Genomic DNA, 21,875 nt, shown 5'->3' with positions numbered 1-21,875 from the left:
GTACTAAAGAAATGAAAAGAACCACCAAAAGCAAAGAACAGAGAACATAATACATAGGATTAACTAAGAATCAGTAGAACATACCTGAACCAACGGCAAGCCAGGAACAGACCAAACTGAGAGGAATAAATAGACAAAGAACACATGAGGAACAACTGGGGCTAACGAGAGTGCAGAACTACAGACAACACACAGGTGGGACAGATGACAGGGGAAGAGACCTAAACAACACAAGCACATGGCAGATGTAAACAAAAGCACATGGAAGCTGATTTAGCAACAGTAGCACTAAATTACTTCACACTGCGTTTAAGATAAACATGAGCTGAGAGGGCAAAACACTCTGAATGATGACTCAAATTGTTGGTGGGCTGCTTTTGATATTTTGTACAGAAGCTCCATCAGAGTGAGGGTCAACAGATCCACTACAGAGACAAACTCCTGCACCATACACCATCACTGTTTATTTACTGAATTTAACACACTGAAAAACATAAGGTAAAAATAGGAGGCCTGTGCAAAAGTAACGGCATATAATATTTTATGTTGTTTGTTTGGTTGTTTTAGAATGACTTAGTTAAGTCTTCCATAAAGTGGAAAATCATGTTTACACATAAAAGTTAGCCAGTAATTTTAATGTACTGGTTACCACATGAAGATGCAAATTCAATTGTAGTCCATAAATCTGAAGTTCAGCATCAAAAGTAATATTTGTAATTTATTTTCTGATTTACGATATGACAGTATACTTTACTACAAAGTAAAGTCTACAAAACCTTTTATATAGTATACTATGGTAAACAATAGTATACTGTATAGAAATATAAACCATAGTTAATAGTATAATTATATCATATTTATAACATCTTATTATCATTTGCACTAATCCAAAAAAACAAAAAGCTCAGTCTATTGTTTTATTTTGTATATTCCTCTATATTGTAAACAGTTTGTTATATTTGTGAACTCTTATTTTATAAAATTGAACCGAATTGTGAAATTTTATTTCGTAGTTCATAAAGTTTCCTAAAGAATCAAAACCAAACTAAATAGTGAGGTCAAACAAGAGCTGGGAGGCCACATACACACACACACACACACACACACACACACACACACACACACACACACAAAGTCGTAGGTAAAAGTTTGTGCACCCCTGCTATAATGAGACCTGGGCAAAAGTTACGGCGCACTATATTTGAAGTTTTTTGCCTTGAAGTGTGTTCTCTGTAGCGTTTTGTGGACGGGGGTGGTGGATGAGGGGGGGGTGTTCAACCTTTGTGTCACAGTGAAGTGAGTCATTGTGTTGGCGGATTATTTTGTCATTCAGGAGACATTTTTGGTTCAGAACCCTCGTCATGGTGAGGAACCTTTTATCTAATATTGCAGTGACTCAGAGATACGTTATCTGTCTATCCAGCAGAAAATCATGTTTATGAGAAAAATAAACAAACAAACAAACAGATAATGCACTAAAATGCACCTGAAGGTGGTGATTAATCTGAACTGATTTAGGAATAACAGATTGTCAGAATATTCAGTAAAGTTTGTGCGCAATTTTCGGTCAAAATAAAATTCTTCATTTATTTTCAAAATTAAAGCTCTCCCAGTAAGCTTGTCTGGTAAAACTTTGTAATAACAGTTTATAAGACATCTACTAGCTGTTACATTGTAATGAACTAATCACAGAAATGGACTAAAATCTACTAATTATGTCTACCAAATCATTAGGAGGCCTAAAATATTTAGTGTTGTTTTCATTGGTAAATAGCTTTGCCAGCCAGTATTTATATATTGATATTTTTTAAATACATATTTACTAACAGGGTATTAGCTGTGGATTTCTGATTTGATCGTCATTTATTTATTAGAAAGCAATGACATGGATGTAGGAATACATCCCTTTTAAAAAGTAGACATATATTAACATATATGTTGCTTTATGAACTAAAATGAATTAAATCCCTGCTTAGTATACGATTTGTTAATTATAAAGACTATTACTTAATAACGAATTAATCTTATATGCCTGTTATAACAATGTTAATATATTGAAGGTGAACAACTAAATACATGAACAGTTCATGGTTTGTTAGTTATGAAGTAACTACGGAAGTCTAGAGAGGACATGAGCTGTTGATTTAATTCTCTGGATTAATATCTTGAAATCATGACTAAATTATCTTGTGAACTTTGTTACCTTGAGAGCACAAGATAGTTAAGTCGTGATGTCAAGATAAAAACTTTGTTGTCCTGAGATTACAAGATTTGCTTTCGAAACTACGCCAGGGCAATCACTCAGTAGTAGGTTATTCCCGTACACCAGCTGCTAGCAGTGGGTGGAATGAAGCGGCTCTTTTGGTCATGTTCCATCAAGGACTTGATCTTGAGATTTTGAATGAACTGGCCTGTAAGGACGATAAACTTGACTACAGATCAACTCATTACCCTTTCTATTCGACTTGATCACCCACTCAACAACCGCAAGAAGCCTAGAGTAGAATGAGCCGCCAGAAAGATGATTACCAGAGTAAGAACACCCCAAGAACCTGTGGAACATAAGGAATCAGAAGAACCCATGCAGTGCAACTCATCCAGCCTATCCCAGGAAGAAAGACTCCGCCGTCTGAGGAATAACCTGTGTCTGTACTGTGGAAATGCTTGTCATCACCTTTGTGAATGCCGAACCAGACCACAAAAACATAAGGCGCCTGGAAAGTACGTGGAGTATACGCCACATGCTAATGTGGCGAGTGTTCCCACAAACGGGTTGGTTTCAAAACCGTTCCTGTTGCGACTGTTGTAACTATATGCTGTCATCCAAATTCTGTTGTCGTTGATTTCGGTGCTGAAGGAAATTTTATTCATTCCCGTCTGGTGGAGCAACTTCAAATTCCGGTGGAAATCCTGAAGATGTTGCTACGGGTGACAGCCTTGGATGGGGGACCTGTAAGCGTTGGAACCATCTCAACTATGACCCGAACTCGTTTATCTGGAAACCAGCGCTCTTCACAGCGAACTCCTGCCCTTTTTAGTTCTAGAACATTCTGAATTCAAATTCAGACATGTCAGACATCAACCACTTTAGATTTGCCCCCTCGTTTTAGAGTCGTCGCAGGGCCTCTGGACGAGGCTACGTCAGACATCACGCCACATCCCCCGGAGGAGATAGAAGGGGCACCAGTCTACGCTGTCCATAGGCTGCTGGACTCCCGGAGACGTGGAGGTAACCTCCAGTATTTGGTGGACTGGGAGGGATATGGCCCCGAGGAGCAGCGTTGGATCTTAGCACGTGACGTACTGGATCCTGGCCTCATTGCGGACTTCCACAGTCAACACCGTGACAAATTGCTGCTCGGCCTAGGGGTCGTCCACGGAAAGTGCCCCCTAGTTCACTCCCTGATGTCATAGGCGAACCCCACCTCAGCAGCTCTGGGTCTGCTCTTGTTCAAGTCTCCGGTGGTGGGCGTGGTGGAAGTCCTGGCCAACCTCGCCCCAGGGCAATCCCAGACTCTTTGCTCTTTGGTGGAGGGGTACGCATCCCCCTGGCTCTGAGACACACTCGGACTCCATCTCCCAGAATCCTCTGGGAGATCACATAACCAAAGTGACTCCTGACCTTCCCTTGCGCTCCAATCAGCGCTCTCATTCACCGGAGTACTAACTCTATTCACCTGTCTTGTGTGTCATATGATCATAGTAGTTTAGTTTATTAACCCAGTCTTTAGCATATGACATGTTTATGATGATAACCCATAAAAAATATGAGTACTCACCAAATGGTGTGATTTTCCAAAACGTACCACCACTAGAATCTCTAACAAAGATCAAACCATCAACAATCATACGACGGCGAGAAACACGCCCTTGATTCCTCTTTGTGGTGTTCATAACGAAGTTTATTATGAAATAATGATATCATGTCAATCAGATCACCAAATTAAAACATTAAACTGATATTTTCCTTCATAACCTAACATCATTTTCATATGGCACTTAGTACATATGGTGCAACATCACTTCTGCCACAGTTCTTCTCTTAGTGAGGCATTTTGTCGTCTTTTTTTCTCCCCCCTCTTCAAAAGTCTGTTCTTTCTCGTTAACAACTCGTTAAGTCAGAGGCAATCCGCTCCGGTTCCTTGACTCCGAACTCCAAAATGCAGAAAGTGGAAAAAATATCACATTATAATAGAATAAATAATGCTTTATATTCATACTTTAAATATTGTGATTTGGACTAAATACTATCTTTCAAAAGTTATCAGACAAAATCTGAAGAGACCGTAAATGAAACCTTGCACGAGTCCCGTTAGTGAGGAGAAAACAAAGAGGAAAAAAAATAAAAGGCAGAAATCAAACGCTAAAATGCTAACAGCAGCAGCGTTAGCCAAGATTTTCTGACGTAAAATGTCGCCTGAGAAAGACACAAACCTGGGATCCATCTCCGAGGGATCTGGTGTCGTGCCACACCAGCGCACCTGCTTACGGGACAATTTGGCAAAAACAGAGTATTTTGGCACAATATTAGAGAAAAGCAGAAGAACTGGTACCAAAAAAATCCCCTAAATAATTACATAATTGAAAGTAACTAATGAATTATTTAAATGAAGTCATTAACATTTGGCTGATTACTCAGTCAAACTGGATCAAAGTCTGCGAAGCAATTTAAGATCAGTTAGAAACTGATATTGATTAGAAATGACTAAATAACTAATTTGAATATTCAAACAATATAATGCAATTAGGCTAATTAGACAATGGAAGAGGATCAAAGTCTGTGGGTCAATTCAGTATCAGTTACTTTAGAGTGAACTAATTAGGCTGCTAGGCAAAATGGGATCAAAGTCTGTGGGTGAATGTAATATCAATTATAATTAAATGATTATTTAAATGAAGTCATTAGCGTTTGACTAATTGGGAAATCAGAAAGTCTGTGAAGCAATTTGAGATCAGTTAGAAAGTTAATTAAGCAATTAAATAGGATCAAAGTCTGTGGGTCAATTCAGCATCAATTAGAAATGGACATCAATTAAAATCAAGTAATTATTCTTTAAATAAAGTAACTAAGATTTGACTAATTGCACAATCAAACTGGATCAAAGTCTGCAAAAATTTGAGATCAGTTACAAATTGATACAAAATTTTGGCTAAATAGACAAAGCAGATCAAAGCCTGTGATTTGATTCAGTATTGATTACAAATGGATATCTTTCAATTAAATAATTTAACTGTTTACATAAATTAACTTTTGTCTTTGTAAAATAACATTTGGCTAATTAGACAAAGCAGATCAAAGTTTGTGATTTGTCTGTGGGTCAGTTTAACCCTCTATTGCACGGTGTTGCCATATGGCAACAATTACTTTATATCAATTTTACTAAAAAGCAGTGATATAAAATCTAAATTTCTATTCAATTGTGGAAAAAGGGTCTTTTACTTTGAAAATACGAACACTTCATTACATCACATAACCAGGAAGTCTTATTACTAAACATTCCAAATACCAATTGAAATTGTATTCATTTCAAGTATTCGTAAATATGGGGGTAAATATATTTCACTAAATTTAAGTTGGATTTGTTTGGTCTTGTTTTCAATAAAAGGATGTTTTTAGAGAAAAATGAGATTTTATGGTGTTTTTTTATCGACTTTATAGTGCTATGGTACGATTATGCATTGTTGCCATATGGCAACAATTTATACCCCACTCAAATAATTTTTTTCCAAATATTTCCATTATTTAAGCAATTTTAAACAATAAAAACACATTAAAACATTTTTATCATGTTCAATTAATAACATAATAGAGGATTAATATCACTTAGAAATAACCAATTAACTAATTTGCATATTTAAATAAAGTAATAGTAATTAGGCTAAACAGTTAAAGAGGACCAAAGCCTGTGGGTCAATTCAGTATCACTTACATAAGAATATCCTCTGAAAATTAACTAATTAGGCTGTTTAAATAAAGTAAAACATTTGGATAATTATACAAATTGGATCAAAGTCAATTGACCGTCAATTCAATTCAGTTAAAATTGGAACAAATTAAAATTTGACTAATAAGAGAATTAAAGTCTGCAAAGCAATTTGAAATCAGCCAGAGACTGATATCAATTTGAAATGACCAATTAACTAATTATATTATTAATACAAAGGACTAACATTTGGCTAAGCAGACAAAATTGGATCCAGGTGTTTAATATCAATTAGAAATAACTGCTTTGATTATTTAAATAAAGTAACAATCAATCAACTAACTGGACAATCAGACTGGATCAAAGTCTGCAAAGCAATTTTAGATCAGTTACAAACTGACATCAATTAGTAATAAATAATTAAAGGAGCTAACATTTGGCTAATTAGACAAAGTGGATCAAAGCCTGTGGCTCAATTCAATATCAATCAGAAGGAACTAATTAATGAGTTTAATTAACCAATCCATGGGTCAATTTTATATTAATTAGAAACAACTAGTTTGCAATTTGAGATCAGTGATATATTAAATAGAACGAACTAAATAGCGAATTTGAATATTTAAATATGCAAATGTAACTAGGCGAATTAGCCAATTAACATGGATCAAAGTTTGAAGGCCAGTTCAGTATCAATTAGAAATGAACATCAATTAAAATCCACTAATTACTGTTTAAATAAAGTAACTAACATTTGACAAACTGGACAATCAAAGTGGATCAAAGTCTGGGAGCAAATTGACCAATCAGAAATCGATTATTCAAGAAATGAACTGAAAGGTCAAGAAAATTCTGTCAAATTTAAACGTTACATGACGCGGATTGTAGGAGTATAAGTTCTGCAGTTGCACTGAAACTAAACATCTGGAAAAAAACAACTTTACTCTATTTGGAGACAAACGAATGCCCGACTGACCACATCGGCATTAAGGAACGAGCGAGACAGTTTGCAGCTGCTGATGCTGTTCTTCTTTTTTCGTCTTCATCTTCTTTTTTTTGTTTTGTTTTTTTTTAACATGACTTTGACCCGTAAGAATATAATTGCACATATAAAAATACCTGCAATGGACATTTTTTGTTCTTTTTTTTTTTCTTGTTGTTGTTTTTCATCATAGTATTTTCATGCAGAACAGAACCGAAAGAATGCAGCAGAATCAACCCACTGAAAAAAAAAAACAACAAAAACAAATGAAAAACAAACAAACGAAAACAAAACATCGGTGAAGAATCTGAACGCGGTAGGATTGACCAGGCTTTACGCTGTCGAAGTGGTGATGCAGAAGAAGTGAGAGAGAGAGAGAGAGAGAGAGAGAGAATGCCCCGAATAGTCACAGTGCACGGAGGAACACCAGGGCGGCGCTAGAGAGCGGAGAGTCGTCTGTAGTAGTTTAGTGCTTTGTCAGGTTTTCTTTTCTGTTTTTGTCGTTTGTCGTTGTTTAAAACGTGAAAACGCTTCTTCACTCGTCTGAAGAGAAAAGGGAAAAAACACAGAGTCTTTTTTTTTTCGTTATCTAAAATCCCACTGGAGGAAAAAGTGGTGAGGAGAAGGGGGTGAAGTCGGGTCGTGGTTTGGTTTCCAAAGGGATGCACAGGTGCGTATATAACCGTAACGAGTGTGTGTGTGTGAGTGTGTGTGTGTGTGTGTGTGTGTGTGTGTGTGTGTGTGTGTGTGTGTGTGTGTGTGTGTGTGTGTGTGTGTGAGTGTGTGTGTGTGTGTGCGGTAAACGTCTCTGAGTGTAGGGCCGGCCCAAATAATCGGAATACGCCAGGATTTGTTCGTTATGTTGGGACTCGTTTCCAAATTTCGTATTCGGAAGCTTTGTCTTCTGTTTTAGTTCCAAATATCTAGAACACTAGTGTGGGTTCCTGAATTGAGCTGCACCGGTTTTGCTTAGCTTTGTGTGTAAAGTCTTTACAAGGTTCTTCAAAGGTTCTTTAGTAAAGACAATGGCTCTATAGAACCGTAAACACTCAACGAACCATTTTCATGATTAAATGGTTCTTTGCATGGTGAAATCATATTTCAGATGGATGGAGAATGTGTTGCGTATGGTTCTATACAGAACCGTTTTCAAAATGGTTCTATATAGCACAATAAACGGTTAGAAGAACCCTTTTTGGTGCTATATAGAACCATATACAACACACTGTCCATCAATCAACGGAACTACTGACTTAAAAAAAGATGTTTTTTCAAGGGTTCTTTACTAAAGAAAATGGCTCTGTACAGAACCAAGAACCCTTTTTGGAACCATTTTCAAAAAGATGGTTATTCAAAGGTTCTTTAGTAAAGACAATGGTTTATATAGAACCAGGAACACTCAAACCATTTGCATAACTAAATGGTTCTTTAGTAAAGAAAATGGTTCTATACAGCACCAAAAAACGTTAGAAGAAGATATATATATCCATACACAACACATTCTCCATCAATCTGAGGAACCACACACTTAAAACAGATGGTTCATCAAATGTTCTTTACTAAAGAAAATGGTTCTATACAGAACCAAGAACCTTTTTGGTCATATAGAGAACCATTTTCAAAAAGGTTCTATCATTACACACTTAAAAAGATGGTTCTTCAAGGATTCTTTAGTAAAGACAATGGTTTAGATAGAACCATGGACACAAACCATTTGCATGACTAAATGGTTCTTTGCATGGTGAAATCGTTCTTCAGATGCATGGAAAATGTGTTGTATATGGTTCTGTACAGAACCATAAAATTGGTAACATCAATCTGAAGAACTACACACTTAAAAAAGATGGTTCTTCAGGGGTTCTTTAGTAAAGAAAATGGTTTTATATAGAACCATGAACCCTTTTTGGTCCTACATAGAACCATTTTCAGAAAGGTTCTACAGAGGTTCTATAGAACCATTTTCAATAAGGTTCTATCACTACACACTTAAAAAAGATGGTTCTTCAGGGGTTCTTTAGTAAAGAAAATGGTTCTATAAAGAAGTATGAATCTTTTTTGGTGCTATAAAAAACCATTTTGAATCTGAAGAACCATTTATTGATGTGAAGAACCCTTTAGTCATGCAAAGGCTTCTTTGAGTGTTCATGGTTCTATATCAAACCACTTGAGGAACCATCATTAAGAGTGTATTTCACCATGCAAAGCATGTAATGATGGAGAATGTTTTGCACATGGGTCTTTATAGCACCAAAAAGGGTTCTTCTATTGTTACAAGCTTGACGTTGTAGCAATAGAACCCTTTTTGGTGCTATATAGAAGAACCCTTTTCCAAAAAAAAAAAAAATTAGATCTCTACAGAGCTAAAATCATCTACAGCGCATTCTCCATCAATCTGAAGAACTATTTCACCATGCAAAGAGCAATTTAATCATGCAAATGTTCACGGTTCTATATAGAACCACTGTCTTTACTAGAGAACTCTTGAAGAACCATCTTTAAGAGAGTAGTTAGTTTCAGACTGATGTTTTACTAAATTGGTTTGCAACAAAAATTCTTGAGTCGTGTCTTAATGAGTAACAAATAACTAATACATACGTTGTTTTGATGTGTTGGGAACCGATCTGTCAACATGCTAGAACAGAGATGTGACGGCTTTATCCATGGAAAAAATATCCAGTACAGAAGAGAACTATGTGCACGAGTAGAACTAAATAAACTGAATACTTGTCTGATTATTATTTAATATTTCACTGAGACAAACAAATAAGCAGCTTTTTAAATGCTGGTTTCTGGCTGACCAACATAACAGCAGCTGCAGTTCAGGATCTTCAGGGGTTCTTTGGTAAAGAAAATGGTTCTATATAGAACAATGTGCACTCAAAGAAACCTTGTATGATTAAAGGGTTCTTTGCATCGTAAAAGGTTCTTCAACTAGATGGAGAATGTGCATGAGTGTGTTGTAGATGGTTCTGCATAGAATGTTTTTGAAAAAGGTTCTATTTAGCACCCAAAAGGGTTCTTCGATTGTTACAAACATGACATTGTAACTATAGAAGAACCCCTTTTGGGTGCTATGTAGAACCATTTTCATTCTCCATCAATCTGAAAAAACCCTTTCATGATGCAAAGAACCCTTTAATCATGCAAAGGTTTCTTTGCGTGTTTATGGTTCTATATAGAACCGTTTTCTAAAGAACCCTTGAAGAATAATTTTTTTAAGAGTGTAACTAAACAAAAAACGTCTTGCTTTTGTTCTTTCTATGTAGTTTCCTTTGTTTCATTCCCAACACTAAAGTTCGAGGCTTATTTATTACTGTGTTTTACATGCACTTAATCATCTGATCATAATCAGATTTCTGCTGTTATCTGATTATTTAAGTAGTCATGTAAATAGCACACTCTGGTTTCTTAGACTGTAGTAAGATCTACAAATCCAATTAAGAAATCTGATAGAGGCTGGATTTTAGCTCAGTAATCAGATTTCTCAGTGCATGTGAACTCTTACTCTGATTTCTTTCGTTTCTCTCAGTCTGAGCATGTGCGAAAACAGACGGCGGTACAGCAAATAAGTGAGCTGATTCCAAATACATGCTTAACGAAATGAAGGAATTAAATATTCTTCATCTTCTAGATGATGATTGTTCATATTTTCAGGTAAAAGCGACTCGATGTTTTAAAAAGCTGCAGCATGAAGTTTGAGTCTTATTCTGTGAGTTTATTGGCTGGTTAAAAAAAATATTCTATTTAGCATCATGAGTTCTATATAGAACCCACTGTACGATGAAATGGCTCTTCAGATTCGTGAAAATGTGTTGTAAATAGTTCTATATAGAACCTTTTTTTGAGAATGGCTCCATATAGCATGAAGAAGAGTTCTTCTATAGTTACAAGCTTGACATCGTAACACCTGCAGAAAATGTTTTGGAAGTATATAGAACCCTTGGTAGCATATGGAACCCTATAGAACACATTCTCCATCAATCTCAATAACTATTATACCATGAAAAGAATCTGTTAATCATGCAAGGGGTTCTTTGAGTGATCATAGTTCAATATAGAACCATTTTCTTTACTAAAGAACCTTTTTTAAGAGTAAAATCATTCTCAAAAAACTTTGAGCATAAAACTGAGTTATTTCAGTGTTTTTTATTCTAAATTTAAACACATGATTCTAAATAGAACCATCTTTTTCAGGCGTGTATGTCAGCAATGGAATATGAACTTTCCATTCAGCTGAACTGACCAGCATCTGGGTAAGAAGTCCAGTCAGACTCATTTGCCTCCTTACTGGACTTTACATCAGATGGAGCTCATCTGTTTTTCTGCGTTTTTGGGACGTCCATCGTAAAAAGGGAAGAATAAATATGTAAAACTGTTTGTTACAAATGCAAAAACGGGGATGTTTTGATTAGAAAATGCGAAAATAGTTTCTAAATAAAGGTTAATTATGAAATATTATGAAACATTATTGTTTTTAAGAGTTGTATTGATGAATATTTAAAACGTCTAAATGTTGCTCAGACCAGCCCAACTGTGTGTGTGTGTGTGTGTGTGTGTGTGTGTGTGTGTGATGTGCCTCAAATACTGTGTGTCCGTACGTGTCTCCATAGTGAACTGTGTAATGTATATTGTTCAGTGCAGCCAACCCAGGAGGGGGCGCCAAAAGCTCAGGACAGAACCAGCCCGTATCTCCTCTCCCGCAGTGAGTCTCTCTCCTCCGGACACCATCAGCTTTTCTCCGCCGCATGTAGGACAGTGCTTCTGCTTCTTCTGCTTCTTCTTCTTTTGTTTTTCATGTGTGTGTTTGTTTGTTTGTTTGCTTGTTTGTTTTTGTTCCAGAAAAATACAGCAGTCCGTCTTTCCTCTCTGGGCTCAGCGCTGCTGTTAGCGTTATTTCTTAAAGGGGGCTAACCGGCTGATGTTCTGCCAGAAGGGAGATGTGCTGCGTTTGGGTCCGTACTCGTATCCGTCCGCCTGGCCGTAACCGTCCGGCAGGAGGAACTGACCCGGGTTCATGGGGTCCAGAGGAGGGGGGTAGGCAGGGGGGGCTGACCGGCCAACGCCTGCAAAACACACACACACAGGTGAATAGGCACATGGGTAAAATGTACTGTAGGACAAAATTATATTATTATTACAAACTACACATGAGAAATTATTAGATTTCATTCTTTTTTCAGTTTTTTTTAGCAACAACAAGATGTTATTAATTCATAATATATTTTAGTTATTTATAGAAAATTTTGACATCACTGGTAATTTTTCAAGAGGCATTCTGGATATTCATCATTCTAGAACTTCATTCTGTATCTTCGTTTTATTAGAACTTCATTCTGGATGTTAATTTTATTAAAATTTCATTTTGCATGTTTATTTTATCAGAACTTCATTCTGGATACTAATTTTATCAGAACTTCATTCTGGATGTTAATTTTATCAGAACTCATTCTGGAACTATTTTATCAGAACTTCATTCTGGATATTAATTTTTATCAGAACTTCATTCTGGATGTTAATTTTATCAGAACTTCATTCTGGATACTAATTTTACCAGAACTTCATTCTGGATATTAATTTTATCAGAACTTCATTCTGGATGTTAATTTTATCAGAACTTCATTCTGGATACTAATTTTACCAGAACTTCATTCTGGATATTAATTTTATCAGAACTTCATTCTGGATGTTAATTTTATCAGAACTTCATTCTGGATACTAATTTTATCAGAACTTCATTCTGGATACTAATTTTACCAGAACTTCATTCTGGATATTAATTTTATCAGAACTTCATTCTGGATGTTAATTTTATCAGAACTTCATTCTGGATACTAATTTACCAGAACTTCATTCTGGATATTAATTTTATCAGAACTTCATTCTGGATGTTAATTTTATCAGAACTTCATTCTGGACCTTAATTTATTAGAACTTTATTCTGGACGTCAATTTTATTAGAACTTCATTCTGGATGTTAATTTATTAGAACTTCATTCTGACCGTTAATTTTATTAGAACTTCATTCTGGATGTTAATTTATTAGAACTTTATTCTGGATGTTCTACAGTGTTTCTCTGTCATTTTTAGAATCATCTAACATTTCTTCATTTTTTTACAGTTTTGTATTAATTAGTTAAAAACTGAAGCTGTACAGCACCAGCGTCATATTTCAATCATTTTACACATTTATTCTCCACAATAAAGCTTTATATTATCGTAAACAGTGATTTTAATTAGTCCAATTCAGACTCAAACACACCGTAAGGTCAGTGAGGTGTTACCTTTCTGTTTGGTGACTCTCCTGACCGTCAGGGCCGCCTGCCTCTTCTGATACTCTGAGATTTCAAACCCTGAATCAACATAAAACCAGCGTTAACACACAAAGCATTCAGCACCATCCCAGCTTTCCAAAGGAAACTATTACAGAGAAGTTTATACGAATTTTCCGAAATTCAGCTCCTGAAAAAATCCTAAGATGTTCTCAGTTACTGTCTTTTTGTAGTGGTGATCATTTTGCATATAGATATATTTTAGCAGAAGCACCAGGGGTCTCATGTAATCAGCCGTGTGTACGCACAGAACATCATTTACCATTTTTTCTTGCACATGAAAATGTGCGTATATTTAGAACTGCTCCTGAATGTGTGTATGCAGAACCCCCCTAGTGGCAGAAAAGAGTAACTGCCAGTAAACTGACATACGAGACGCATAAACTCCCATTAATGATCAGCTATTGCTGCATAACTGATGGAATGATTGCCGACTATTGTCTTCATACACTGTACAAATACCTAATGTGTGTAAATAATCAATGTGTGTAAAAAGCAGTAAAAGAAATACTTCCATTTAAACAAAGCAGCCAAAAAATACTCCAGATGAACAAGAGCAACACTAATCTATTAATCCAAGGCTCTGTTCACATTACAAGCCTCATCACTCAATTCTGATTCTTTGCTCCAATCTGTTCTTTCTAAAGCCGGGGTTACACTACACGACTTCTACCCAGATTTTAGCCCCGATTCTCAGGCCGAGTCTGAGCTGGTCGGCTCTAGTCTGCAGATTTTTGTGTCATTCGGAGTCGACAGTTGGAGAGAGAGTCGAGTTGTGTTTGAGGGGGGCAGACTCAGAATTTTAGGCCTCCTGATTGCGTTTCAGACCAGTCAGAGTTTATCAAACGTTTCCCCAATATTTCAGTCACCCAAAAAATCTGCAGAAACCAGTCTGATAGCTGTGATGCCTAGTCTTCTGTAATCTGTTCAGACTTTAAAACTCTTGGCTTAAGGCTTAAGAAGACGGTTCACATTTGGGCAGGAAAGTGACACAAATGATACGACGCACATCCTAATCAAAAAGGTCATGTGAATGAACCGCTGCTGCTCAGGAAATCAGGCGTTTTTCTCGGGTGTCTCATCGTCAGACTTTCCAAACTTTTGTTCCCGGAAAGTTCCCACAGTGCAGAGTAAAAACTGCGAGCGTCGACTGTTCAATACGCTCCCTGACTGAACACAGCGCAACGTCTCTGGCACGACTTTCGAAAAGTTTTAAATAGAGGACAAAAGCCGTATGTTATCTCACCTGCCTCTCCACCTGGAAAAAAGCTTTGAATAAAGAAGTAAGCCATGAGAAGCTGTGCATGATTTTATCACGGGGCAGGGTGTTGTTAGGCACGACGTGAAGCGGAGTGAAACCCTCTTGCCCATGATAAAATCACAATGCACAGCCTCAAGTTCAGCGCCTAACTCATCGCTCCGACGCAGGGGCATCCCGGCTTGTTCGAAGCTCCATATACTGAGGAGCATGTTGCACCTTGTTTCGTTCAGATTGCTTCATCCCAGCGAGAGTTATTACAGAATATTTGGGGCCTTTTTCGAGTGAATCTCCCTGTATTAACACTGCCTTTTGTTTGTGGAATACACTAAAAATCAGACAAACAAAATCAGACTTGTGCCACTTCAGGCTGATAACGTGAACGTAGCCCGAACTCTGTAGCTGTAATAGTAATAACAGTACACAGCACCGAGAACCAAAAAGAACGAACATGAACGATGTCCAGTTCCTCACCGATCTTTTCGTCCTCCTGCACCATCTTGCGCTCTTCGTGAAACGCTCGCAGCCAGCGGATCTTCTCCTCCAGCTTCTTGGCGATAAATATGTGGATCTCGTCCGAGTCCTTGTTCCTCAGTTTGAAAGCGTTTTTCACGCTGACGTTAAAATCGTCGTCTCGGCCGTCGATCGCGTCCACGACCTCGTAGCGGTCCATGTCGATCCGGCCTTTGTAGTACAGACTGTCGCGCCGGATCAGGTCCTGATGAAAGAGGAGCAGATTTGTTAACGATGTCAAATATATAAAATGCTTTGAATGCAATTTTTCATTTCCTCAAGATTGTCCTGAACATCCAACACAAGTAAATATTGATCCCTTTTACAGAATATTGGAAACGCTTTATCAGAATGAGTGAAAAAAAAATTAATTTGTTAGCTAATTGCTAACTGATTCTCCATAGCGGCGCTGATGCTTCAACGGCGGCAGAAATTTTGGTTTAATGTTTGTTCTCCTGTAAAGTCCCTGTTCTAGTGCGGTTCTGCGCTCTTCCTCACAGTAACTGAGATCTTCCTCGTCTCCTCTTCTGTCTTCAGTGTGAGAAATGAGGAACAGTCACTCTTCACTCCAAACTCTTGGGAAACTGGGCGAGTTTTCAGGTTTACAGATCTGCTGCAGCTCATTGTAAAGTGTTTCAGAGGAATCCGGGCAGAGTTACAGTTTCTGTACTATGAAGGACCAACTGGGTGAACCAGTCTGCTACAGCGCCACCCTGAGGCAGAGCAGTGCTGCAGCTCTAGCTAGTTAAGAACACCAAAGACAGAAGCTGATTGTGAAGTACACTTTTAAAGATGGTTCCTCAAGGGTTCTTCCATAAAGAAAATGTGTCTGTATAGATTCATGAACACTCAAAGAACCATTTGCATGATTAAACAGTTCTTTCCATCGTGTAAAGTGTTCTTCATATTGATGGAGAATGTGTTGTATATTGTTCTAAATAGCAACAAAAAGGGTTCTGCTATTGTTATGTCAAGGTTGCAACAATTAAAGAACCCTTTTTGGTGCTATACAGAACCCTTTTCAAAAAGGTGGTATGTAGAATCATCACAGTAAAAAAAAAAAAGATGGTTCTTAAAGTGTTCTAGAGTAAACAAAATGGGTTCTATATAAAATGGTTCTATATTCAAAGAAGGCTTTGCATGATTGAAGGTTTCTTTGCATTATGTTCTTCAGACTGATGGAAAATGTGATGTAGATGGCTCTATATAGAACCTTTTTCAAAAAAGGTTCCAAAAGAGTTCTCCTATTGTTACAAGGTTGACATCGTAACTATAGCAGAACTCAAAAAGGGTTCTTCTATTGTTACGATGTCAAGCTTGTAATAATAGAAGAACTTTTGGGTGCTATGTAGAACCATTTTCAAAAAGGTTCCATATAGAGCCATCAAGAGAATGTGCTCACAATGCAAAGAACCCTTTAATCATGCAAAGGGTTCTTTGAGTGTTCATGGTTCTATAGAGAACCTTGCTTTTTACTAAAGAGTGTAGAACCATCTACAGCACATTCTTCATCAATCTGAAAAACTTTTTCACATACAAAGAACCTTTTAATCATGCAAAGGGTTCTTTGCGTATTCATGGTTCTATACTGAGCTATTTTCTTTTCTAAAGAACCCTCTTTTTTAAGAGTATAAGATAAATAATGAGCTTGAATTTGTATTGGAGCATCTATATTTCCCCTAACTACCCACCAGAATTTTCATTTTGAGACATTCAGGGGGTCCAAAAGATTATTTAGGACATCCTGGACCACCAGGACCCCCTGTATTTGGAAGCTTGTACACATATTTTGCAGAAAATGGACAGGATTTATAAACTGACCGCCTCGTTACATTGATGCTGATCAATATTTTTCTGGAGGGCAATTAAACTCAAAATACTTATAAATGTTTCTAATTAGGTCAAACAACTCAAAATGTTTAATAAACAGTTATAAAACATTAATAAAGAGGCCAAAAGCGACCTGTTAATATCTAATGAATATAAATATGTGATGAGGCTGGCAGGGTCACTGCTGACTGATGGAGAAAAACAAGATCAACAAAATCTTACTGTGGGTTCAGTTTTAGGCAAGCAACTGTCACTGTCCCCCCTATGCTTATTAATGATTTCAACCTGTTTATGTCCTAATTAATAACCATTAATGAAGTAAGTTTAATCCATTTATAAGGTAGTTCTGTTCTAAGTACATTAAAATGACCGCAGAATGACGCACGACCTCAGGACTGTGTGTTTCTTGTTCATCTGTCCACTCGGACTCTTTATAGTCCATAGAGACACACAGGATCTCCTCTCCTTTCAGCTTCGCTCTATAAGGACAAAGTCGTCCAGCAGCTTCTCTGTTTTTATTATTCATGATGAGTCAAAGTGCAGCGTCTCAGTCCGTCCATCTGAACTCAGTCACTCCTCTTATCTTTCTCCCTCACTCTCACTCTCTCTTTCTCTCTACTTTTCACATCTCTTTCCCTCTCCACCATCTTTTATGTTCTCTCTCTCTCCTGTCCTTATTTCTATTCCCCATGTCTCTCTCTTCTCTCTTCTCTCTTGCTCCCTCTTTTTTGTCCTACATTACCCCTTCCTCCTCTCTCCTGTTTACACTGCCGTAGACATTTTTCTTTTTCGTTTATTGATTTTCTTTCTTTCTTGCTCTTACTCTCTCTCCTTTTATTGTTTTTGTCTACCTCCTTTATCTTTTTGTCTTCCTTTACTGTTTGTACTCCTTTCTTCTTTTCTTCTCTCTCACCTTCTTACAGATGACCATTTGGTGGTCAAACAGGAAGAAGACTCTGGTTTGGCTGCGGCCGTAGGGCTGATAGATCCAGGACAATTCTCCAGTGTAGACCAGCTCAGAGCTTCTGTCCAGAACGTCCTCACCCTGAACACACACACACACACCACACACACCACACACACATACACACACACCACATACACACACACCACACACACACCACATACACACACACAAAACATACACACACACACACACACACACACACACACACACACACACCACACACACCACATACACACACACCACATACACACACACAAAACATACACACACACACACACACACCACACACACACACACACACCACACACACCACATACACACACACACACACACACACACAAAACATACACACACACACACACACACACACACACACACACACACACACCACATACACACACACACAGAGGTGAAGAAAAGTGAAACGCTGCCAAGAACATTACAACCCAGATTTGACCCTCCAAACGTACAACCCATATCTGAACTCCAGAATGGGACGACCCAGAAATGAACCCAGTAATTGTACAGTCCAGAAATGAACCCAGTAATGGTAAGGCCCAGAAATGAACAAGTAATGGTATGGCCCAGTAATGGTATGACCCAGAAATAATAATGGTATGGCGCATAAATTAGCCCAATAATAGTACGGCCCATAAATTAGTCCAATAATGGTACAGCCCATAAATTAACCCAATAATGGTACGGCCCATAAATTAGCCCAATAATGGTACGGCCCATAAATTAGCCCAATAATGGTACGGCCCATAAATTAGTCCAATAATGGTACAGCCCATAATTTAACTCAATAATGATATGGCCCATAATTTAACCCAATAATGGTACGGCCCATAAATGAACCCAATAATGATATGGCCCATAATTTAACCCAATAATGGTACGGCCCATAAATTTGCATTTTTTGTGAACATTTCCTTCATGGTAGAATCGTATTTCTTTAGCTTATGAAATTCTGAATACAGGCAAATTGTGATCTTTCTATATTTTATGATTTTTTAAGATTTAAGTAAACAAATAAACACAAGCTGTAATAGCTAGACAACATCTGACTGGCTGAACACACCTCCCAGTCCAGAACGGAGGCCTGCCATTGGGCGATTTTGTCAATGTTCTCGAGTCTCCGTTTCCGCTCGTTAATTTGCTGAGTTACGTTTCGCATCACAGCCAACGCAGCAGCAACGTACCGGTAATCACTGAGAGAGAGAGAGAGAGAGAGAGGGAGAGGGAGAGAGAGAGAGAGAGAGAGAGAGGGGGAGAGAGAGAGAGAGAGAGAGAGAGTAGTTGTGAAAATCTACTCAGTGAACAGAAAAATCACTCAAATATCCAGCGATTCTCCTGTCGACACTCGGTTTTGCACATGAACAAATCATTTACAGTCACTGATCTCAGCAGTAAAAGTGTTTCGGTTGATAAAAACACTAAATTTCATTACAATAAACACAAACAAACGTAAATACAGTAAAAACAACAACTTCTGTTTTAAAAAAGGATCTAGAAAACAGAACCCTGGTTTGGTTCCTGACTCCTGCTCTCTGTACTGTAAGCAGCTCTCTGTACTGTAACTGTACCTGCGCTCCTGTACAGTGTGTTTAAGCAGCTCTCTGTACTGTAACTGTACCTGCGCTCCTGTACAGTGTGTTTAAGCGGCTCTCTGTACTGTAACTGTACCTGCGCTCCTGTACAGTGTGTTTAAGCGGCTCTCTGTACTGTAACTGTACCTGCGCTCCTGTACAGTGTATTTAAGCGGCTCTCTGTACTGTAACTGTACCTGCGCTCCTGTACAGTGTATTTAAGCGGCTCTCTGTACTGTAAGCAGCTCTCTGTACTGTAACTGTACCTGCGCTCCTGTACAGTGTGTTTAAGCAGCTCTCTGTACTGTAACTGTACCTGCGCTCCTGTACAGTGTGTTTAAGCAGCTCTCTGTACTGTAAGCAGCTCTCTGTACTGTAACTGTACCTGCGCTCCTGTACAGTGTGTTTAAGCGGCTCTCTGTACTGTAACTGTACCTGCGCTCCTGTACAGTGTGTTTAAGCAGCTCTCTGTACTGTAACTGCACCTGCGCTCCTGTACAGTGTGTTTAAGCAGCTCTCTGTACTGTAACTGTACCTGCGCTCCTGTACAGTGTGTTTAAGCAGCTCTCTGTACTGTAAGCAGCTCTCTGTACTGTAACTGTACCTGCGCTCCTGTACAGTGTGTTTAAGCGGCTCTCTGTACTGTAACTGTACCTGCGCTCCTGTACAGTGTGTTTAAGCGGCTCTCTGTACTGTAACTGTACCTGCGCTCCTGTACAGTGTGTTTAAGCAGCTCTCTGTACTGTAACTGTACCTGCGCTCCTGTACAGTGTGTTTAAGCGGCTCTCTGTACTGTAACTGTACCTGTGCTCCTGTACAGTGTATTTAAGCAGCTCTGCCAGCTGCAGCGGATATTTGCAGATTTTCTGCACTGGAGTGAGGAGGAAGCCGTCGATGGCGATGTCAATCATCTGCTGGACCAATCGGCACGCTTCGAAAAAGTGCTGGTACCGCCCATCCCGCATCAGGCGTGTCAGCTCCATGCACGCGTCGACGTGATTATTACAGTACTCAGAGTAGATCCAGAACCCATCTTGCTGTTAGAACACACAAAAAAAAGGTTATTACAGAGCTGATCAATACCCAGGATCGATCGATCAGTGAGCAGAGACGTGGGAAGGTGTTTTAAGTTGGGAGCACTGAAATTACATTAAATTAAAATAAATTAAATGTTATTTTATTTTTATTTTATGTTAATTCTGATACTATTTTTATGTATTTGTTTATTACCTTTTATAATCCTTTTACTGACCGTTTAAAATTTTACTTCTCAGAGTTCTCCCTCCTCCCTCAATCAGTCTTCGCTCATACTACCACCACCATGTTGAAGGCCGCAGTTAAATACAGTCACTGTAACTCACCGTCATTCGCAGCCTTTCAGCTCTCATATACTGTCTTTGACCTCCACATTTTTTAGTTAGCGTTTGCTTTTCTGTAAGCTTTTGTGCTACAAGAGTTCCGCCACCATCCTGATGCACATATGTTTGGGCTGTAACCATGACAACGGCATTAATGTGTGTTCATTTTCAAAACTCTTTTTTTAATCTGTAAACATCAGACTGTGTAAAGACCTTTCAGTCCTGTGGTCAAAAGTCAAACGGTCTGTATTTCCATCTAGTGTTTGAACGAGGAACTGCAGGGTCCTGTGACCAAGAGGCCTCATGCAAGACTGGAGCAATCCTTAAATACAGCTCACGTTTTACTTCACGAGCCACGTTTACACGCAGCCTAATCCGTTCATAATCCGACTAATAGCTCAATCGGAATACAATACATCCATGTGGACACCTCATTGGAATAGACTAGTCCAATTGAGGCCATTCAGAATACAGTGTCTATCCGATTGAACGAGGTGGGTGATCCTGTAAATAATCCGTTAAATAGAAGAATAATATCTGTGTAAACGCCTGTATCTGATTACATTCCCTATCGGAAAGTTTAAGTCCGTTCTGATCATGTTCGTCGAGTCATAGTGAAAGTTTATACCGTTCAACATGGCGGAGCAGAAACTGGTCTGCAGAGGAGACGAAGTTTATGCTCTGATCTTTAAAAGACGGCGGTGGGACGGACGTCCAGCTTATGTGTCTCAGAACACGACGACTTCCTCTCGGCCTTCTTTAATAAGGACATGTGAAGGACGTTTTCCTGAGTCTGACATCATTTTAAAGTGATTAAAAACACAAGCACTGCTCACTGCTGCTCATCTCACTCTGACTGGACTCACGTGATGCTGGTTGTCATGGTAACATCTACACTAAGTGGATCTGTACATATGCACTTAATTTTGGATCTGATTACTTGTCGTGTGAAAGTAAACGGAAATTTTCATCAGATTGTTGAGTAGAGTGAGATACAAACAGCTCAGTCTGAATCTATAATCGGAATGTATTCAGTCAGATTGGAGAAAACCTTTGCATGTGAACTCAGACAGTGACCAGCTTTCAGGATCAGCTAAAGACACCAAATAGGTCTCGGCTGATCGACTA

The 21,875-nt window shown here is 38.3% G+C and overlaps 1 protein-coding gene across 1 annotated transcript in view; it reads right to left on the bottom strand.

The window, feature by feature from the left end:
• Window positions 1–11,697: 11,697 nt before the first annotated feature.
• arhgef9a (Cdc42 guanine nucleotide exchange factor (GEF) 9a) overlaps window positions 11,698–21,875 on the bottom strand; it is a 62,560-nt gene continuing 52,382 nt past the window's right edge. Inside the window, exons 6-11 of the mRNA XM_036580329.1 lie at window positions 20,194–20,426; window positions 18,882–19,011; window positions 17,747–17,878; window positions 14,965–15,208; window positions 13,185–13,253; window positions 11,698–11,966 (exon numbers count right to left, since the gene is read on the bottom strand). Coding sequence (XP_036436222.1) covers window positions 11,794–11,966; window positions 13,185–13,253; window positions 14,965–15,208; window positions 17,747–17,878; window positions 18,882–19,011; window positions 20,194–20,426 — 981 coding nt within the window. The 3' untranslated portion in view covers window positions 11,698–11,793. The remainder of the gene's footprint in view (window positions 11,967–13,184; window positions 13,254–14,964; window positions 15,209–17,746; window positions 17,879–18,881; window positions 19,012–20,193; window positions 20,427–21,875) is intronic.

Source organism: Colossoma macropomum, unplaced genomic scaffold, assembly GCF_904425465.1.
Source record: "Colossoma macropomum unplaced genomic scaffold, Colossoma_macropomum, whole genome shotgun sequence".
NCBI lineage: Eukaryota > Metazoa > Chordata > Actinopteri > Characiformes > Serrasalmidae > Colossoma > Colossoma macropomum.
This window is presented reverse-complemented; position numbering and strand designations above follow the sequence as displayed.